General features: G+C 37.8%; 3 protein-coding genes across 3 annotated transcripts in view; 1 reads left to right on the forward strand and 2 right to left on the reverse strand.

The window, feature by feature from the left end:
• Window positions 6369-9761, forward strand: LOC109821965 (the record flags this gene model as incomplete). The annotated part of the gene is made up of 2 exons (XM_020388119.1): window positions 6369-6673; window positions 9120-9761. Coding segments are annotated over 2 exons (528 nt in total), but the record flags the coding sequence as incomplete, so codon positions are not given.
• Window positions 14459-17336, reverse strand: LOC109822087 (protein NRT1/ PTR FAMILY 5.6-like). The gene is made up of 4 exons (XM_020388253.1): window positions 17204-17336; window positions 16891-17108; window positions 15751-16277; window positions 14459-15354 (listed from the first exon to the last, which is right to left on the reverse strand). The coding sequence occupies exons 1-4, from the start codon at window positions 17334-17336 to the stop codon at window positions 14493-14495; spliced, it is 1740 nt and encodes a 579-aa protein (XP_020243842.1). The 3' UTR covers window positions 14459-14492.
• Window positions 18709-21201, reverse strand: part of LOC109819999 (ras-related protein Rab2BV-like) — a 2985-nt gene continuing 492 nt past the window's right edge. The window contains exon 3 of the mRNA XM_020386030.1: window positions 18709-19497. Coding sequence (XP_020241619.1) covers window positions 19018-19497 — 480 coding nt within the window. The 3' untranslated portion in view covers window positions 18709-19017. The remainder of the gene's footprint in view (window positions 19498-21201) is intronic.

Raw genomic sequence — 21201 nt, forward strand, 5'->3', positions numbered from 1 at the left:
GGGGAGCTGAGCATTTCCAAAGCAGATTAGAGCAGAGAGCCTTGAGTTTTGGTGAATTAGAGCAAGAGAGAGAGTCTTTCTTCTTCACAAACATTCTCAAGAAGCTTTTGGCCATTCCTAGAGATCTAAGCTCTGACTTGATCTTTAGAAGAGTGAACATCTTACATCGATAAGATATTCGCTTCAAATTCTTACTTCGATAAACGAAGGAAGAATCATTAAACCCCTCACGGTTCAATTAGAATCTGTGATTTGGTGGTCCACGAGTCAAAGCGCTCCCGGCACAGGCAAAGATCCCACGCAAGCAGCGATCCAAACAACGATCCTGCGTTTGTTTCTAAAAAGTTGTAATTTTCCTTTTGTTGTGTAAAAGAAGTCTTATAAAAAGGCTATTTCTTTTGAATTTGTTGTAATCGACCGAAGATATAATGAATTCCACAGCGAAACCAACTTTTGACGAAAACAATATTCTGTTAATATCTCGATAACTCACTTACCCCTTTTAGTTCCAACAATTATGTAACTAATGAGGTAGTTTTAGATTTTTATGTAACTAATTGATTCTCTTGTAATCCTATAAATATCTCCTAATATTAATGAAAAAGGCTATGTCATTATTCAGCAATTTCAATATTTTTGCATGGTATCAGAGCCGTTCTAGACCTCCTCCCACCACTCCTTTGCAAACCCTAGCTGCAGTTTTCATTATGACGACTGATTCTCAGATCACTATCATCCCCAACCCAGAAAATCCAACTCAAAACCTTCAACTCATCAACACTTCCCATCAATCCATCCATAAATTGACCTCCACAAATTATATTGCTTGAAAACTCTAGATTGAGGTCATTCTCATCGGCTATGACCTCTATAAATACATAGATGGATCTCATCCATGTCCTCCTCGCACCATCACCACCAACTACGTTGAAGCTCACAACCCAAATTTTCTGCATTAAACTTAACAAGACAAACTGTTGTTTAGCACCCTTGTCGGTTCCATTTCCCCCTCTCTCAACCCTCTCATCCAACAAGCAACCACCTCCCATGAAGCATGGCAGACTCTTGCTAACACCTATCCTCGCCCCGACACTTGGTCACATCAAGCAAATCAAGGACCAGATCAAGCGAGTCACGAAGGGATCACAATCTGTTTTGGATTATATGCAATATGTCAAGTGTCGAACTGATCGCCTCGCTATACTCGGCAAACCAATGGACCATGAGGACATCATTGAGAAAATCTTAGAGGGTCTCGATGATGACTATCGCCAAATCGCTGATTTAGTGGAAGGCAGGGACAACCCCATTTCCTTTGACGAGCTTCATGAGAAACTCATCAACAGGGAACTCGTGCTTCAGCAGTCGCAATCCATCTCAACCCCGAACCCCGCGATGTCTAACGCTGTGTTGACAAGATATAATAGTTCAAACCGCTCCCCGTCCAACAAGGCATAATCTTCACACCCCCGCTCCAAGATGACAGTTGTCTTAGTTTTTGCAAGCCCCGTTTGCCAGCAGAGGCCGTATCTCGACAAGTGTTAAGGATGCCGGCAACAAGGCCACACTATCGCTTAGTGTCCTCTCTTTTAGCTGGTACCCGCCTCCTCGCAAGGCGTCCCTCACACCTCGCACACTGGATCTTAGTGGCAACCAAAGGTGCATGTTGCCACAGCATCAGATATTGAAACCCCAACATGGCTTCTCGACAGTGAGGCATCTCACCATGTCACAACCGATCTCGACAACCTCTCCCTTCATGCTCCATACGATGGGTCTGACGACATTATTATCGATGATGGTACTGGGTTACACATTTTCAAAATTGGCTCCTCTTCTCTTAAAACATCCTCCCATACATTTAAATTACATGATGTTTTATTTGTTCCTAACATGAAAAAAAAATCTTATTTCCATATCTTAATTTTGCAAATCAAATAATATGTCTATTGAGTTCTTACCATCTTCCTTTCGTGTGAAGGATCTACTGTCAGGGATCCTTTTGTCAGGGGCAACACTGTTAGAAGGACAATCTAAAGATGGTGTGTATGAATGGCTGACTTCGCAACTCGTACCTCGTTTTTCGACCCACTCCAGTGTCAACGTGTCTTCTAGTGTCTGGCATCATCGTCGTGGTCACCCATCCGAGTCAATCCAATATCATATCATCTCTAAATTCGGTCTAACTTTAGATTCATTTAATTCAAAGCAATCTCATTGTAATGATTGTCTTTGCAATAAAATTCATAAACTACCTTTCGCTTAATCATCAATTGTGTCTACTTCTCCTCTGCAAACTATTTATTCTGATGTGTGGACTTCGCCTATTTATTCTATTGATGGTTACAAATACTATATTATTTTCGTAGATCACTTCACTCACTACATATAGCTTTACCCTCTCAAACATAAATCTGATGTCGCCACTATTTTTCCTCGTTTCAAAGCCCTTGTTAAAAATTACTTCAAAAAGAAAATAGTAACCTTCTACTCAGATAATGGGGGGAAATACATGGGTCTCGTCAAATCCACTGGACTGGCGACATATCTATCCACAAATGACATCTCGCATCTCACCTCGCCATCTCACACTCCAGAACATAATGGTTTTTTTGGAATGAAGACACCATTATATTGTTGAAGTGAGTCTTTCCTTTCTCTCTAAAGCTGTCTTACCACTCTCCTTCTGGTCATATGCCTTCTCCGCTGCAGTCTATCTCATAAATCGTCTCCCTACACCCACTCTTCATATGACATCTCCCTTTCATAAACTCCTTAAGTCGCCACCAAACTACTCCAAGCTTCGAGCTTTTGGCTGCTTGCGTTATCCTTGGCTTCGTCCATACTCACCCCACAAACTTGTCAGTCGCTCCACGCCTTATGCCTTCCTTGGCTACTCTCTTACACAGAGTGCTTATATATGTCTTGATCCACAAACTCAAAAGACTTTCATCTCGCGTCATGTTCAATTTGTTGAGTCCGTGTTTCCCATGTCTAAACTCAATCCGCATCTCGCTCGCCCCGATGAGTCGACATATGATACTTGGATCTCACATCATGTCATTCTCCCGGATTCATACACATCATCCGAAGCTTGTTCCAGCGACTCCATGCCCGTCAACTCCAACACACAAACGGATATGGAAGAACATAAAATATTACCTCTCACCCTCCCTCTCCCTCTTCCCAACCCACCTCCAACCTCACCTACCCCCACAAACACCTTGCCTCCATAACTACATGCCCCAATACCTGAACCAGCACCCAGCAATTTGCCAGGCATTCCCCTGGCATTACCCCCACCTATCCAAGTCTCAGACAATCCATTACCACCACATTCGACCCACACCTCACCTATCATCACCCGTTCCCGAAACAACATTCACAAACCTATCAACAAACTTAGCCTCTTTGCTCAACTTGCCATAGATATTAAACCCACATGTGTAACTTAGACTATCAAAGATAGCAAATGGTGACAGGCGATGTCTGAGGAGTTTGATGCCTTGGTTCATAATGGCACCTGGGAATTGGTACCTTCCAATGGTGTGCAAAATATTATGGGGTATAAATGGATCTTTCGACTTAAGCGCTTACCTGATGGCTTTATAGACAGGCACAAAGCTCGCTTAGTGGCAAAGGGGTTTCACCAAAGACCAGGAGTGGACTATCATGAGATGTTTAGTCAGGTTGTAAAGCTGACCATAGTTCGTCTTGTCCTCTCGCTTGCCGTCAGCCGAGGTTGGGATCTTCGTCAACTCGATGTCAACAAATGCCTTCCTACAAGGCACCCTCACTAAAGATGTCTTCATGGCTCAACCTTAAGGTTTTGTTGATGCTGACAACCCACATCACGTCTGTAGATTGCGAAAGGCGATCTACGACCTCAAACAAGCCCCTCGAGCTTGGTACGATGAGCTTCGACAGTTCCTTCTTGCATATCGCTTCTCGAACTCAGTTGCCGACGCCTCCCTATTCATTCTAAATGAAATGGCATCACAATCATGTTACTAGTCTACATTGACGACATCATCATCACATGTAATAATGCAGCATCAGTTCAGAACTTCATCTTGGTGCTCGCACATCGCTTCTCGCTCAAAGACCTTGGACCACTTGACTATTTCCTTGGAGTTGAAGCTGTTTCTCACCCTCAAGGTCTTCTCCTCTCACAACGAAGATACATTGTCGACTTGCTGGCTCGAACAAAGATGACTAATGCTCGTACTGTTACAACTCAACTTGCCACCTCGCCCGTCCTTACACTTCAGTCGGGTACAACCCTTACTATCCCAACTGAATTCTGAGCTATAGTTGGGAGTCTTCAATATCTCTCCCTCACTCGTCCGAATATTGCCTATGTAGTCAATAAACTTTCATAATACATGCATCGTCTGACTATAGACTCTTGGAACGCCACCAAACGACTTCTCCAATATCTGTGTGGCACCATTGATTACGGCATCATGTTATATCGTCAATCACCTCTCGCTCTCCACGCCTACTCAGATGCCGACTGGGCAAGTAACAAAGACGACTTCACATCCACCAGTGCCTACATTATATATCTTGGTCGAAACCCGATATCCTGGAGTTCAAAGAAACAACGAACTGTGGCTCACTTCTCGACGGAAGCCATGTACCGGTCGGTCACTTTGATAGCTGTCGAGTTGAGATGGATCACATCTCTTCTCAGTGAGCTTGGGTTCACATCATCACAACAACCGATAATCTACTGTGATAATGTGGGTGCAACAAATCTCTGCTCCAATCTAGTCTTCCATTCTCGAATGAAATATGTTGCTCTCGACTTTCACTTCATTCGACAACAAGTCCAAGAAGGCATCTTAAGAGTCACTCATGTCTCTTCCACGGACCAACTAGCTGATGCACTCACCAAACCACTACCCCGCACGAGTTTTCATAACTTGCTGATCAAGATTGGTCTCTCCTAAAGGAGCTCCAACTTGCGGAGGCATATTAAGGAATTGCAACCAGACCAGACCAAATGACACGAGACCAGACGAGTCCAGACGAGACGACACCCTTTGTGTCGACACGAAAGGCGGTCTTAGTCGACTTAGTCGACACATCCTACGGAGTCAGTCGACATGCTCTGACGACACCAAACCAGACGAGACGAGACGCGTCCATTCGAGTCGACACCCTTTGAGTCGACACGAAAGGCGGTCTCAGTCGACACGTCATGCGATGTCAGTCGACATCGTCCTGTGATTCTTTCCTTTTGTATGATATGCTGTAAATATCTCGACAGCTTACTTATCCCTTTTAGTTTCAAGAATTATGTAACTAATTAGGTAGTTTTAGATTTTATGTAACTAATTGATTCTCTTGTAATCCTATAAATATCTCCTAATACCAATGAAAAAGGCTACGCCCATTATTCAACAATTTCAATATTTTTACAGAAAATACATATTAGATGCGCAGACCCTGAGGAAAAATGTCTCCAGGAAATATATCCTGAAATAACTTTCTAATCCAAGGAAGAAAATCGGTTTTAGAAAAAAATCAACAGTGTTAGGTAACGTAAGTGACAATCTGAGACTAAAAAAAGAAGGAAAAAGATGGTAAACACTAAACAAACAGACAAAGACCCATGGATACTGTAACACTAGTCAGTAGGTTTTCTGACTCCACACAGTCCTTTATAATTTATTTGCATTATATTAATACAAGCCACAGTATAGTTATCAGTTATGTAAACATTTTTTTTCATTAAAAAAACAGTGCTTTTGGCTATATAAATCCTTCTCTTTTCCTTGCTGTTTCTTGCGCCTCGGTCATCGGACAGTCCCATGATTTTTCTACTGTAGATTTCTTCTTCTTTACTACTGCTAAATTTGAGTTTTCTCCTGCCTGCTCACTTGATGAAAAAACTCTAAGGAAATTTCGCTTTTTTCCTTTCTTTTTATTTTTTTGGGTTTTTAATACTAGCTTATGTTGAAGAAACTAAACCCGGTGACCCAGAATCCAATTTCTCCAAAAAATTTCCTCAAAGTCCGAATCCTTTAATGGGGTTATCCGCTGATCCTGATGCTCCTTGCTCAAATCTGAAAGATTCCATCTCGCCCTCTGAATTCTAATATTCAAGGGCTTTTCTTCCATTGTAAGTCAAGTTTGCATCTTGCTCGGCATTTTAAATCTTCACAAAAGAAAATTCTTTCCTTACACTCTGCTGCTTTAAAGCTTCAAAAATTTCTTCAGGAAATTAATGGTGATGAAGGAAGAGGAACCGTGCGGGCCCCACCGTGCTTCCGCCGCCGGCGAGAGCGACGGCTCTGTTTCTGCGCGACGGTCCCGACCGACAGGATCGTGGCAGCTCGCCCATCAATTAGAAGCTGTAACGGACGAGCTACGACGAGTTCCGATGCTCGGGGGCTTCGAGCAACGAGATCGATGGCGTCGATGAGCTCTGCAGGAGTTCCTGCGCGTCCGACTGCTCGTCGGAGGTTGATTTGGAGCGCGGGAGTCCGGAGGCAAAGGCGAATCTGGAGAAAACTGAGAAGGATTGCAGAATCTGTCACCTAGGGTTGGAGAGCAACGCGCCGGAGTCGGGGATCGCCATCGTGTTGGGTTGTTCTTGTAAGGATGATTTGGCCGCCGCTCACAAGCAATGTGCTGAGACTTGGTTCAAGATCAGAGGAAACAAGTAAGAAATTAAACATGTTCACCCTGCATTTTCATTTTTTTTAAAATTTTTTTTTTTTAAATTTTGAACTACTGCTTCATGCCCACGACACGCTGATTAAAACCTTGAAATGATTCATGAAAATTACATGTAGAGGCGGCTCGCTCGCTTCTAAGATTATTCCAGATCAAGCACATTATGAAAGCTTGAGCTTCAACGAGAAGAATGTTGTTATTTAAGGGACTGTTGACTAGGGAAAGGAGGAAAAAGGAAAAGCAAAGCACGTTGTGTTGATTAAGAAAAAATAATTGTAACATGTAACAAAAGGATTAGGAGGTAATTATTGGGGATCAAACCGGACGAGAAACGTTAAGAATCCACGGTTGACAACAACATTTCTTAATTAGGGAATCTTTTCCTTCTGATGTTGTTTCAAATATTTAATCATTAAAGGCAATTATGAAACCTGTCCATGACAGAAAAAGCCATAATCTGCAGTGAAGAAGCCAATTGCTTTTAGCGGGTCATCAAGTAAATCTACTATGGGATAAAACATAACAACATTCTTCTCATTGAAATTACTAATTGCAATAATCGAGACAGAATGTATGTTTATAGACCATTTTTGGACACTAAAAGCAAATGCAGTTATATGAATAATACTAACAGTTTCATCCCTTAGCGTTGCCACAATTTCATTTGGTAAACTAACACTATAGTACAATAGTCTTTAGATTATAAATTTTATTTGTGCTAGCATATTATTAGCTCCATTATTGGACCAATGAATCCTTCCTGTACTTGTAATGGTTGAAGCTCCTCATGAGTTTGAATTAATTAGTACAGGTAAAACAATATGCTGATCATAGAAATCACTGCTTTAGTCAAGGATTCCTAACAATTGAAAAGATGAGTTATTGCTGGAAAGTGTACTAAAGTATTATGATTAAATTTCAAGAGGAGTAAAGTTGTAGAATGTGCTTTTCATTTTCCCCCTTTGCTTTTGGCTTCCCTTTTTTTTTGTTACATATATTATTCATATATCATATTCACTATCTTGTGGGGAATATATTAGATGTAGGTTTTGTTTATGAAGAGAACGATCTTTCCTAGTAAAAAAGAAACAGAATTGATTCTCCAAGAAAGATGTATTAATTTTTATTCACCACTGAAGTAATGGCTTACCTCATTCAAAAATACCACTGAATAAAAAAAAGAAAAAAAAAGAAAAAGAAAAACGGAGTATGAGCTTTCAAAGATTGAGTTGCAACTACCATGATGCACATTGTGCGATATGATTCTTGCTGGGGCAAAAGAAGTATACATTTCAAAGAAACCAATAGGACAATATCAAAATAATAACAAAGGCCATGGTTGGATTCAGGTCATAGTGAAATGTGATACTAGGTAGACTAATGCATGATTATATTGTAGTTATTTTAACTGTGGCTGTAGTGCTATATATGGCCTTTTTGCAGTTAGTTATGTTTGTTCATCATTTGTATTTTTCTAACTTAATCAAGAAAAGCTTGCTCACTTGTCCCTTGTTTAACTTAGATAGTATGCTTCATTGATTATATTATATTGTATGTTACTGTTTACTTTATTGAAATTTCTGTTTAGTATTTGTAATGAACAAATTTTCAAATCAGACCCGTTTCAAAAAAAATTTATTTAAACCGGTCCATTTTTTTTTATTTATCAAAACCGACCCGATTTTGTAATTAGCAGCTTAATCACCATCCTAAACAGTCGGGGTTGCCAACCCCGACTATTTAGGAAGGTGTTAAACCCTAATTAGATGCCGTAAACCCTAAAAATTAATGTCCTAAATAGTCGGGGTTGCCAACCCCGACTGTTTAGGAAGGTGATTAAGTAGCTAATTACAAAATCGGGTCGGTTTTGGTAAATAAAAAAAAAGAGGGTCGGTTTTTTTTTAAAAAAAAGGGGAATGGGTCTGTTTTGGAAAATTCTTCTATTTGTAATTAACGTCCGTAATTTATTCAGCATGATTTTGTATTGCATTTGTAAATCTCAATGGGGGAAAAAACTGAACTTTCATTCTCAATAGGGCATAGACCTGAGCCTGATCTGGATAATATTCTTGGTTCGTGTTTGTATACAAATTATTGTTAACTTCCCAATTTAATGAAATCTTGAGAGAGGCAAACAATAATTTACCTGTTAGTATCATCATTTTAGCTACTAAAAGAACCACATGTGCTTATTTCATTGCATATTCATGGATCTTAAAGTAATCACATGGGCCTCATATCGTGAAAGAAATATCGCAATGAAACCTACCCATATCCATTGTATATGCTACTTTTTTCAAATCATGATTTGCCTTTTTTTACCTTGATTGAGAGTTATGAATTTGTTTTAGACCGGTCACTATCTCTAATCGATCTTTATTTATTTCATGCAAATAAAAGCTCTATTCAGCCTGTTTTGTATAACATTTCAGGACATGCGAGATTTGTGGCTCAACAGCAAAGAATGTAGCGGGTGCTGGAGAGACGGAGTTGGTTGAAAGCTCCAATGAAACAAGCATCAACATATCAGTTCCTTCTCAATCCACCGAAGCCCGTAGCTTCTGGCAAGGGCACCGATTCCTCAACTTCTTGCTGGCTTGCATGGTGTTTGCATTCGTCATTTCCTGGCTTTTTCACTTCAACGTCCCTGGCTAATTACCCCCCCACAGAGAAACCACGGTGGCGTCTTCTATGTATAACAGTAAAGCATTGCTCTTGTTCTCAGTTGTTCTTGATCACCCCGTAACGAGCCACTAGAGGGGCGAAGAATTTGCGTTCTCTCGTGTTGGGAGTGAATTCGTTTTGACGGGTGAGTTTGTTTCGGTGATTCTACGGCGAAAAAATTTGAGGTTTTACCTATCCGATCTCACTTGGGTCACTTGTCTCGTTCATACTTGGTTGGGAGGGGGAGATGCTGCATTGATATTTCTGGTCGGTGCAGGGTCAAAATGGGGGAACATGAAACCTGCCAACTTTTATGTATTATGATATATTTGTCTGCGGTTTTCTTGATTTCTTCCTATGACGAATTGTATTTCTCTTTCGAATGAATGGAAATTTTATATCTTCATTTCCATAGTTTTAGAAACTTTAGTTTAGGGTTAAAAAAACGGTAGGTCAAAATTCACGATCTCATGAGCTATAACCCACGACTTGTGGCTATTTCTATTTGTTTCTATCCATTGGCAAATAGTTTTGAGGAGTCTAAATTTTAGAATTTCATGAGTTATATAACACACAATTTGTGACTATTTTTAGTTTTTTTTACCTATTAGAAAATAATTTCGCAGAATCCAAAATTTATAATTTAATAAACTATGACCAATTATTGTTGAACATTCTTAGTTATTCTGACACATTTGTAAATAATTTCATTGACATCAAAATCCATGCTTTCATAATCTATAACCAATGATTTTTAGTCATTTTTAGTCATTCCGATACATTGGAAAAAAAAAATCATAATTTGGCCATTTTCAATTGTTTCGAGCCATAGACAAATAATTGTGTAGAGGACAAAATTCATGATTTTATGAGCTTAGCCCACATTTTTTTGTGGTTTTTAGTACAGATTCATTAGAAAATAGTTTTCCAGAGGCCGAAATTCAGGATTCTATGAGCTATAACCCACGATTTGTGATCATTTTTTATTGTTGTTACCCAATATAAAATAATTTTGCGCAATTTAAAATTTACTATTTCATTAGCTATAACCATGATTATTTGGCCATTTTTAGACGATCTTATCCATTGACAAATAACTTCAGTGAGGCCAAAATTCATGATTTCATGATCTATAACATTTGTTCTTCTGACCATTTGTAGTCATTTCGAGCCACTGGCAGATAACCTCATGGAGGCTAAAATTCAGTATTTCATTAATTATAACCTATAATTTTTTACTATCTTTTGTCATTATAACTCATTAGAAAATAACTTCGCGATATCCTAAATTCATAATTTCATGAGCTATAACCAATAACTTCCGACCATTTTTAGTTGTCCCAAGCTATTAGCAAATAATTTCACGGAGGCAGAAATTCATAATTTTATGGGCTATAGCCCAAGGCTTTTGGCTAAGTAGTCATTTCTACCCATTGACAAATAATTTTGCAGAATAAAAAATTCAGGATATAATGAGCTATAACCATGATTGTGGTCATATTTAACCATTTCTACCTATTAGAATTAATTGCACAGAGTCCAAAGTTCACGATTTCATGAGCTACGACCCACGATTTGTAGCCAGTTTAGTCGTTCCTACCTATTGATAAATAATTTTATATAGTGACCAAATTCATGATTTCATGAGCTATAAACCATGTTATTTTGATGATTTTTGGTCGTTCTGACCCATTAACAAACAATTTCATAGAGGCTAAAATTTAGGATTTCATGAACTATATAACCCACAATCAGATGTGGTGACTGTTATACTTTCTGACCCATTTAAAATAAGTTTTTTGGAGCCAAAATTCATGATCTATAGGCGAAATTGCCATATTGATATTAAAAGTAGTACCCAATGACCAGATTAGTGTTAAGATTATCGACGATGACAACAAGGCATTTAAACTTACACGATGAGCCAATCATGCCCAAAAATATATTTTCTAGCCAATTTTTCCTGCAACCACTCTACAATATGTCACATAATGCTTATGTGGCATATTTATGATAACATGACAGCTATAGTTGGCCTAATTCAAACGATTCGAGAGGTGTATTTTTAAATTAGTATAAAAGCAAATAGGAGTTTTTTAATTTGGGAGCTTCTTCTCCTTCTTCTATCAAATTATGGTTCTTGATTTTATGAGCTAACCTACGATTCGTTGTCATATTTATTCGTTTTGAGCCATTGGCAAAAACTTTTGTGGAGGTCAAAATTTAGTATTTCATGAGCTATACGCCACAATTCTGACCATTTTTTTTATTATTGCTATTGTTAAATGATTTCACGGAAGCCTATATTTAGGATTTCATAAGCAATAACCCACATTTGTAGCCATTTTTATTCATTTTGACTCAGCGGTTTCACGAATGCTAAAATTTAAAATTTTTTGAGCTATAACCCTCGATTTGTGACCATTTTTATTCATTCCGACCCGTAGAAAAATAATTTCATAGAGGTCAAAAATTATAATTTTATGAGCAATAACCCATAATTTCTGGCTATTTTTAGTCATTCCAATCCATTAGCAAATAATTTTATGGGTTCCAAATTTTATGATTTCATGAATTATAACCCATAATTTTTGGTCATTTTTAGTCATTTTGATACATTGGCAAACAATTTCATTAAGGCTAAAATTTAGAATTTCATGAGCTATATCTCATGATTTGTGACGATTTCTATTCATTGCGACCCAATAGCAAACTATTACTCTAGTGGCCAAAATTCAAGATCTCATAAGCTATAATCCATAATTTCTGATCATTTTTAATTTTTTGATGCATTGGAAAATAACTTTACTGTTAAAATTCATGATTTCATGAGCTATGACTCATAAGTTCTGACCATTTTTAGACTATGTGCAGCAGGAAGGGAAAGTGACAATTTTTGCATGCAGCAGCTAGGGAAGAGGGTAGGGAAAATTCTAAACTTGTGCAGATGGGGAAAAATTTCCCTTCGGTGAAATTTTATGAAAAGCAAATGAATGGGTCCCACAAGCTACATAAAAAAAACAAAAAATAAAAATAAAAAGAGGTGGTCCAATGGGAGAGGGGTATATGTTTATGAAAAAAAATGTTGGTGTGATGTTGGTGTGATGTGGTATTGGTGGGTCCCAAATAAAGTAAAAATGTTTATGAAAAACTAGCTGCTGCAGAGTTGATAGGAAAATAGGTATTATTGAATTATGTGGTGGGAGAATAAAGTGATGTGGCAGGAGAGAGAGGGTAAAAATTTGCCTACCTGCTGGAGATGGTCTTAGTAGTTCTGAGCCATTGGCAGATAATTTGGCAGAAGCTAAAATTCACGATTTTAATGAGTTGTAACCAATGATTTTTGGCTATTTTTTTTATTGCTTCTACCTTTTGGAATATAATTTTGCGGAGTCTCAAATTTATAATTTCATAAGGTATAACTCATGTATTTTGGTCATTTTTAGTTGTTCTGATCTATTTATAAATAAAATTTAAGAATTCATGAGCTATAACCCACGATTTTTGACTATTTTTTAATTATCTTGAGTCATTCGCAAATAATTTTAAAGAGACCAAAATTCACGATATTTGGCTATATTTAATTCTTTAGACCCATTGGAGAATAATTTCGTGGAGGCCGAAATTCATAATTTTTTGAGTTATAACTCATGATTTCTGGTCATTTTTAGTCGTCCTGAGCCATTAGCAATAATTTCGCGGAGTCTAAAATTCACAAGCTCATGAGCTTTAACCCATTGGCAAATACTTTCTGCGAAATCCAAAATTCAGGATTTCATGCTATAACCAATGATTTGTGGTTATTTTTTATTGTTTCTATCTTTTGGAATATAATCTTGCAAAATTTAAAATTCATGATTTCATAAGTTGTAATCCCTGATTTGTGGTCATTTTTCATCATTCCTACATATTAGAAAATAATTTTGCATAGGCGAAAACCTATGATTTTATGAGCTATAACGCATGATTTTGACCATTTTTAGTCGGTTACTCATTGGCAAACAATTTTGATAAGGGAATAATTCTGGATTTCATGAGCTATAATCCATGATTTGTGCCCATTTTTAGTTGTTTCTACGCATCGATAAATAATTTCACGTGGTTCAAAATTTATAATTTCATGAGCTATAACCCATGATTTGTGACCATTTTAGTGAACCGTATGTTTCAGATAATACACAAATGACAAAAGAACCCCATTATCTTTGAGCTAATAACCCACGATTTGTAGGCATAATCATCAGGTCATCATTGATGCTAAAAATTGTCACAAAACCATAACCACAATCACTATGCCTTTATTAACTTAGAGCATCTCCAACAACTTCCCCATTTCTCACTTTTGAAGAATTTAGTTAGGTTTTTGGCCCAACAGATTCCCCATCTTATTCCCTAAAATAGGGTGGAGGAGACAAAATGGGGAAGCTTCCCCAAATCTGTAGCATTCTTCAAATTTTTGGAGGAAAAAATGGATTCTTTAAAATGGGGAAGCTGTTGGAGTTGATGTAAAAATTAGTTGGAGAATATGACTTTTGCTTCCCCATTTTAGAGAAAATTTTGGAGAAACTGTTGGAGATGCTCTTAGATGGTCTGCATATATCGTTCTTTTGGAATCACCGAAAAAAAACTAATAGAAAAAGTTGGGAGTATGAGCTTTTTGTAACAACCACTTTATCTTTTAATTTAGCTGGCTGGAATACCTTTGGGGTATTCCATCCTTTTTCTTAAAAAAAAACTAATAGAAAAAAATAATAAGTTACTACTTCTAGAGAAAGTACCTCTGTACCTTCAATAACTTTTGCAGAAGAACACCAATATCTTTTGTGCGAGTTACACCAAACCCCCAATAACTTTCAAAATGTCTTTTCATACTGTTTTCTGGTTCTAATTTATGGGGGGTTATCCGCAAAATGCATGAATTTTCTGGGTGTTTTCTGCGAGACATAAAAAATATTGGGGGTCTAGTGTGACTTTTGAGGGGTCATTGGGGTTTGCTGTAAAATGTTGAAAGTTCATGCGGGCTCAGCGTAATTTACACTTTTATTTACTCATCCAAACATGCAGAAGATCAGGCAGAGATACCATCAACATTCAAAATGTTCTGCATTTCATTCATCATCGTTTAGGGGAGAGCTCAGCTCTCACACATGATCATTATTATCCTCTCTTTCTGGTACTCTAACAGTCTCATCCTTACTTACTTTCACCCTCACGCTCTTGTAGGTATGCCTACTTGCCACAAAGATATACACACAAAGATTCACTGCATTTATACCTGCAAGCAGCCAATAGAATTTATCCAATCTACTCCCATTCAAATCCTTAGCAAACCAACTATTATTCCCTCCTCTTCGCGTCACATTATCCACCAAAGTAATCAACATGCTCCCCAAAAAGTTCGCAACGCCAACATTGCTGAAGTACAATGCCATTCCTAAACTCCTCATATTATCGGGCACTTGATCGTAGAAAAACTCTTGCAATCCTACTATGGTGAATCCATCAGCCAACCCCATTATCATGAATTGAGGAAATAACCGAAATATGCTCATAAAAGCTCCATCTTCTAGTCTCTCGTTCTCGATAATGCCAGCCACAATCATAGCTGTGATTGAGAATACCATACCGATGCCTATCCTTTGTAGTATACTAATTCCTCTATCTTTTCTTTTGATTCGCCTTAGGCAGGGTTCTAAGATTTTGTCGAAGAAAATAATGGTGATGATCATGCTGATTGCGAGGAGGGAGAATAATGAAGCTGGGGGGATATTGAAGCCCGTCGATATCTTTGTGTTCCCAATGCTTGCTTGTTTGATGAAGAGGGGGGTTTCTGCAAAAGATATGTTGAATGCTAAGGAAGTGAGCCATATAGGAATTATGGACAGAATCAGTTTCATCTCCTCTACTTGGGTTACACTGGATAATCTCCATCTATTTAATTTCTCTGCTTCAAACGCAATATTGTCATATTGATGCTCAATAATCGCAGCTTTTTCAAGGAATCTGCAAGCAAGTTACGTATGTTAGTTAGCTAGTTATCTCAATAAGATCTTATTCAACCAGTTCATACATATTAGGGTAAACTTTCACAGTACCCCCTGGAGTTTGGTGTGTTCTGCACAAACCAACAACCTTAACTTTAAGGATAGAGGGAAAAAAACACTGACAACTAAATGGTGTTAACGTGACGAGTAAAAAGCCTAAACTACTCTTATTATTATCAACTCCAAAAAAAATCCCATCTCAGTAAAATTGAAGAGTACATGAGGGGAAATTTTGTCAAAAGCATCTCAAGTGCGAAGCATATGACAGCTTAAACTAGTAGGAAACTAGTTCCAGGGATTTTCTCTAATTTCTAAAATTTAGGTGGTTCTGTGAAATTTACCCTATATTCCTCACCTGAAGCGATCAGTATGGCACAGGAGTCTCCTGTCACATTTTGCAGGCTCAGCAACCTCATAAAGATGTTTGGCATCTGAAGGAAGAACAAGATGTCTCTTTGACATTGCAGCAACTAAAACCTGTATCAAAGGTGTTAAGGGACTACCCTTTGGATGTTGATACCGATAATATTTCCTCCCAAAAATGAAGACAGAGAAACTTATGAACATAACCAAAGCCATAAAACTATAGCCAAACCCCCAGCTGACATTATCTTCAACATATGAAATGACTGTAACGCCGAGCAACATTCCACTGCATAACCCAAAATTCCACCAGTCGAAAAAAGACATCTTCTTCTTTCTCTCATTGATATGAGATTCATCAAATTGGTCAGCGCCGAAACTTTGGATCCCAGGTTTGTAGCCTCCGCTAGCGATCGAGGTCATGAACATTGCGATATAAAAGACCACTTTGTGCAGGTTGAGAGATTTGGTGGGTTTCAGACTCGGGATAAATTGAGACATGGATAGGAGAAATAAACCCTGTACAAAAATTATGATTAGCTAATATATCTGTTATCTCAGAATCCAAAATGTTTGGCATTGTATTTGCAATTTCTTGAATGCAACATTTCAAACTAAAAGGATCTTAGCATTAAGTTCACAAATTTTGGATGGCTAATCTCTGAAAGTGCAACTGATACTAACAGTATTTGAGCGCACAAAAACTACGCATTGTGAGGATGCATGCACGGCTAGTGTGAAAAACAAACATAGATTTGCAAGTTGGGACACATGGTTTTTCCAAAAGGGTTAATTGCACAATGCACATATGCCCCCTTGTATGATCGTTGTTTTGAACTTTGTTGCAGATATAACCCCTGGTTCTTTTTTATTTTTTACTCTTTTACCCTGAGAGAAATTTTTTTGACATATATTGCCCCAGGATGAAATTAGTCAGAAAAGAAATAGAAAATTTAAACTTGTGGGGTATATGTGCTACAACTAAACTATAGGGCTAGTGGTTAAAAACAGCAATGCTACGGGGGGGTGTGTGCAATTAACCCTTTCCATAATGATTGGGAAAGGTGCACATGCCCCTCACTCTACCATTCATTTTAACATACACGTGCACAGAGGAAGGAAAAAAAACTACCGCTAGATAGATGGCTGAGGAAAGAAGAACCATGTAGAATCTCCCGAGATAAGTATCCGCGATAAATCCTCCAATGAGCGGTGTCATAGTTGAAACTCCTCCCCAGTAGTTCACATTCTTGGCTGCAGTCTTCAAATCTTGATGCAATACTTTTGTAAGGTAAATGATCAGGTTAGAACTCAGTCCAAATGCACAAAGCTTCTCAGCAAACTCAAACACTGTACGAAAATCAAATTTTAGAGAAACAGTTTTAGTGATTCATAAGAATATGGCAGACAGAGGATGGGTCTGTCTATATGCCCCTTGATTTTACCTATGATGAAGAATGAAGCTTTCCAGACTCCAGTAAAAGCTCTTAGAGGAGTGTTTCCTCTATGATCAACAGATGAATCACGGACCCATTTCTCGTTATCGTCTTCAAGCTCTTCTCTTCTTCTGATCTCCATAGATTATGAAGTTTGAATGATTTTCCTTTTTTGTGGAGAATACTCTTCAAGCATGTATATATATGGTACTACCCACAGATGCCTAATCTTAGAATCCGACATGTATTATGAGGTCAACTGAACTATAACAGAGTTAGAAGTGTATTGTGTTTAATTAAATAGGGGAATCAAATAATGGGGCTACTTTATGACCGTTCTACTTAACACTGTCCGTCCTTTATGGAAATTTTTTTGAAAGGAATAAATCGTGTAACTAGAGAGCATAACTTCATATTAACTCATATTTTGTAATTAAAGCTCATGTTATAGAGTCCAAAGGTTAATGGCATGCTTTAAAAAGTTCACGGATGCAAAAGAGAATAGCATCATCTGCATTCGAAAGCAACCCGCGTGTTGACCCTTTGCTCGATAATGACTGCTTTATCGAGAAACCTGACATAAAAATATTACTCCCTTAGTATACGAGAAAATAGATCCAGTCATAAATAGAATAACGCATGGTTCAAGTGTAGGTGATCTCTTATAAACTTTTACATTCAATCCATAGCTTACCGCAATTTATAAGTCTTCTTGGTATATACCTACATTGTGGTTCATCCACTACCTGAACTTGATCAATGCGCTTACAGGTGTCAAACTTGATCAGAATCCAATTCTACACAAAAGAAATCTACAAATATCAGGAGTTAGATGCTTTGTTATTTATTCTCTACTCCTAGAGATAACATTGTTTAAGAGAAGGCCATTTGTGATAATTTCTCAATAGCATCTGGGCCTTTACCTGATGCTCTTCTTGGTATATACGTAAATTGTGGTTCAACCACTTCCTGACTCATATACCCCTTTTTCTACATCACCTTCCAACTCTTTTCTCTAGTTCATCGATTCATTATTACAGCAGTTCTTCAGTTAGCTAGGATCAAAACATGAGGATGTACTTATCAGCAGCTTCAGTATCAGAAAATAAAACGTGATTGTTCTTCGTCTGAAGATAAACATAACAACAAGTTCAATTGCTTTCATGTTTGATTTGAGATTGGAAGGATGAAATAAAGGTGCTATAATTGAGAGGACATATTAGTGATGATAATGATGCAATCATCACACTGTGAGTGCAAGTAGTAGTCGTTATTGCACGGCGTTCCTTAATTTTCTGTGTACATAATGCATTAATCCACTACCTACCTTTCTAGCAGATTGACCTCCCATTGTTTGGAACGGAGTACAAATTTTATCAGAACATATGCCTGCATACATAGGGTGATATATAACCTACTTCAGATCATGTGCACATCCAGTACAAGCAGTATGCGTCTACAACATAATTGTACTAATCATAAAAAAGAAAAGTACAGGTACATTTCATAAAGCATGGCACAAGTATCATTTATTCAAAAATATAGTATCAAGTATGCAGTAAACAAAAAAAGTTATTACAACATTAGCAATAATAATTCATACAAAATAGGGGAAAACAAATCTAGTAGTTACTGTGTTTAGAATGCTTCAATGCTCTTTGGACACAAGAAGAGCTAGAAACCATCTGCACTACAAAAGTAGTCTATCATTTGATCTCTCGCCGGTAAAACAACAACCTACCTAAAACCACAAACACCAAAAATAATCTACATGTTGATCTCTTCCTTGTTTGGTTTCTCTCTTCCTTTGTAAAATCAACAACCTAAGTAGAACAGCAACCCCCTCTTGGACCAGCAGAATCAGAAACATTAATGGTTGTCCCTTGAATAGGAGGAGCAGAGCTTGCAGCCTCTTGAGCAGCAAGTGCTTTCTTGCTTATAATGTGGTGAATCTCAGTGAGAATTGTGTGAAATGCATTCTCGACATTGAGCGCTTCTAATGCCGAGGTCTCCAAAAAGGAGAGCCCCTCTTTCTCTGCAAGTATCTGAGCATCCTCAGGAGACACTGCTCTTAGATGATTCAAGTCAGATTTGTTACCGGCCAACATAATGACAATGTTAGAGTCTGCATGGTCTCTAAGTTCACGAAGCCACCTATTGACATTTTCAAAGGTCTGTCGCTTTGTTATGTCATAGACTAAGAGTGCTCCTACTGCACCTCTGTAGTAAGCGCTGGTGATGGCTCGGTACCTCTCTTGACCTGCAGTGTCCCATATCTGAGCCTTGATTGTCTTCCCTTCTATCTGTTGACAGAACAAAAATATTGCAGAAATTGTAGTTAAAAAGCATTTGCAAGGAAACATAAGAACCCTACACGGGTATGGAAACCTTATTACTATCAAGTACCACAACAAAAATGTAAAATATAATTTATATTGAGAAGCAAGTAACCAATAAGAGTCTGCATTGTGGAAATTTATGATTTATATAACAAGTCTGCGATGATGAAGTATTTATATTGAACAAAAAGTAACCAAAAAAATCCTGCATTATGGCATTTCATGATTTGTATAACATCTACAACAATAATACCAGAATGAATGAATTTTCTGGGGGGTTGGGGGAAGAGAGGGAATTATTATGGTTCTATTGAAGAAACTCATGAAGTTGAAGGTTCCACATTCAATCACTTTGGCTTGTGAGCTTTCTCAAACAATTATGTTTTTGTCAGTATCATATTCAGGTTCTTCTAACCAAGATTAACACTCACAGCTGTCAGGTTAAGAGTTTAGAACTGATTTATTATGTTCCTCTGAACTTTTGTGAATTAGCAGACATTTAAACCGTGCAAACTGCACAGATATGGACAAATTTTTAATTGTCTGTTACTTAGATAATATATATGCCATACTACCCTGTAATGTCTTTTCCTTTGACATTGTTTTAGGATTTAATAGAAGCAGAACGTGTAAAAAGTGATTTTTAATAATTCAAGCAAAAGTAAGATGCCTTCGGAGATGGTCCTTAGCTAGAAGCCTATATTGCCTTTACATGCTAATACGTCACTCGTTTCCGCAATGTTTTTATGCATTAAAGTGTCATTAAGCATAAAAGAAGCCTGCCATCCTGACTTCAGCAAATCAAATGAACCCAACCAGTGCCCATGCCCAACGCAGACGGTGGTATCCAAGCAGTTACATTAGCGACTAGTATCATCAGAGTAGAAAATGAGAACTAACTCAAAAGAGTACAATCTTAAAGGCAAACAATAAGAGGCATAAAACAATACGAAACCGTTCAGTCGGAATATCAAGTGAAAAATAACCTTTTAACATCAAGAGTTTTCAATGAATTTCCAAGTAAAAAGGGGCAAAAAAAAAGACTAATAACAAAACCTAGGAGGGTAAATTATGCCACCTCATCAATGTCACTATCGACACACATAATGAATCTGTATAATGCAGCAAAGCTGCAACCATCACATGATTAGAGCACTTGTTCAAGTTATTGAAAAAGAAAACATTAATCCCGTTTCCAACACCACATCTCATGACCATCAGAGGTTTGGAGCAAGATCCTTATGCATATGCATTGAAATCATTCTCCCATCAGAATGGAAATTTCCAGATGGTGAAGCCTTTTGGCTTTAAGCAAACTACCACAAAGCAAGCGAATCACCACAAAGTGAAGAATGTACTGCTACGTACACGATGATGTGCAGAACAACCAAAGAGAAAAATTTTTGCTTTCCTTCTTCCAAAAATGGAAGAGCAGAGAGGAAGCAGGAAGCACCGCAAGTCTAGAAAAGTGCATAAATTAGCAAACATCTAAAGGCATTACACAAATTTTGTGACAAATTTGGTATCATGGGTCTCTTTTATCTGGAGGAAAGGTGAGCCTTTTGTTTCTGATTCATTAAGCCCCGTGGGATTCTGGACAAAAACCGAAGCACGCAGTCAATGAAAGAGAGCTTTTTTAACGAAAGGATGGTCTCAGGATACTAAGCC

Source organism: Asparagus officinalis, chromosome 8, assembly GCF_001876935.1.
Source record: "Asparagus officinalis chromosome 8, Aspof.V1, whole genome shotgun sequence".
Taxonomy (NCBI): domain Eukaryota; kingdom Viridiplantae; phylum Streptophyta; class Magnoliopsida; order Asparagales; family Asparagaceae; genus Asparagus; species Asparagus officinalis.

Bases quoted from the DNA above. Each gene is read 5' to 3' on its own strand.
- LOC109822087 (XM_020388253.1), bottom strand. From the start codon at position 17,336: ATGGAGATCAGAAGAAGAGAAGAGCTTGAAGACGATAACGAGAAATGG. The intron at 17,109-17,203 runs GTAAAATCAAGG...ATTTTCGTACAG, and splicing joins AGCTTCATTCTTCATCATAG to TGTTTGAGTTTGCTGAGAAG. The intron at 16,278-16,890 runs GTAGTTTTTTTT...ATTTTTGTACAG, and splicing joins CCTCAGCCATCTATCTAGCG to GGTTTATTTCTCCTATCCAT.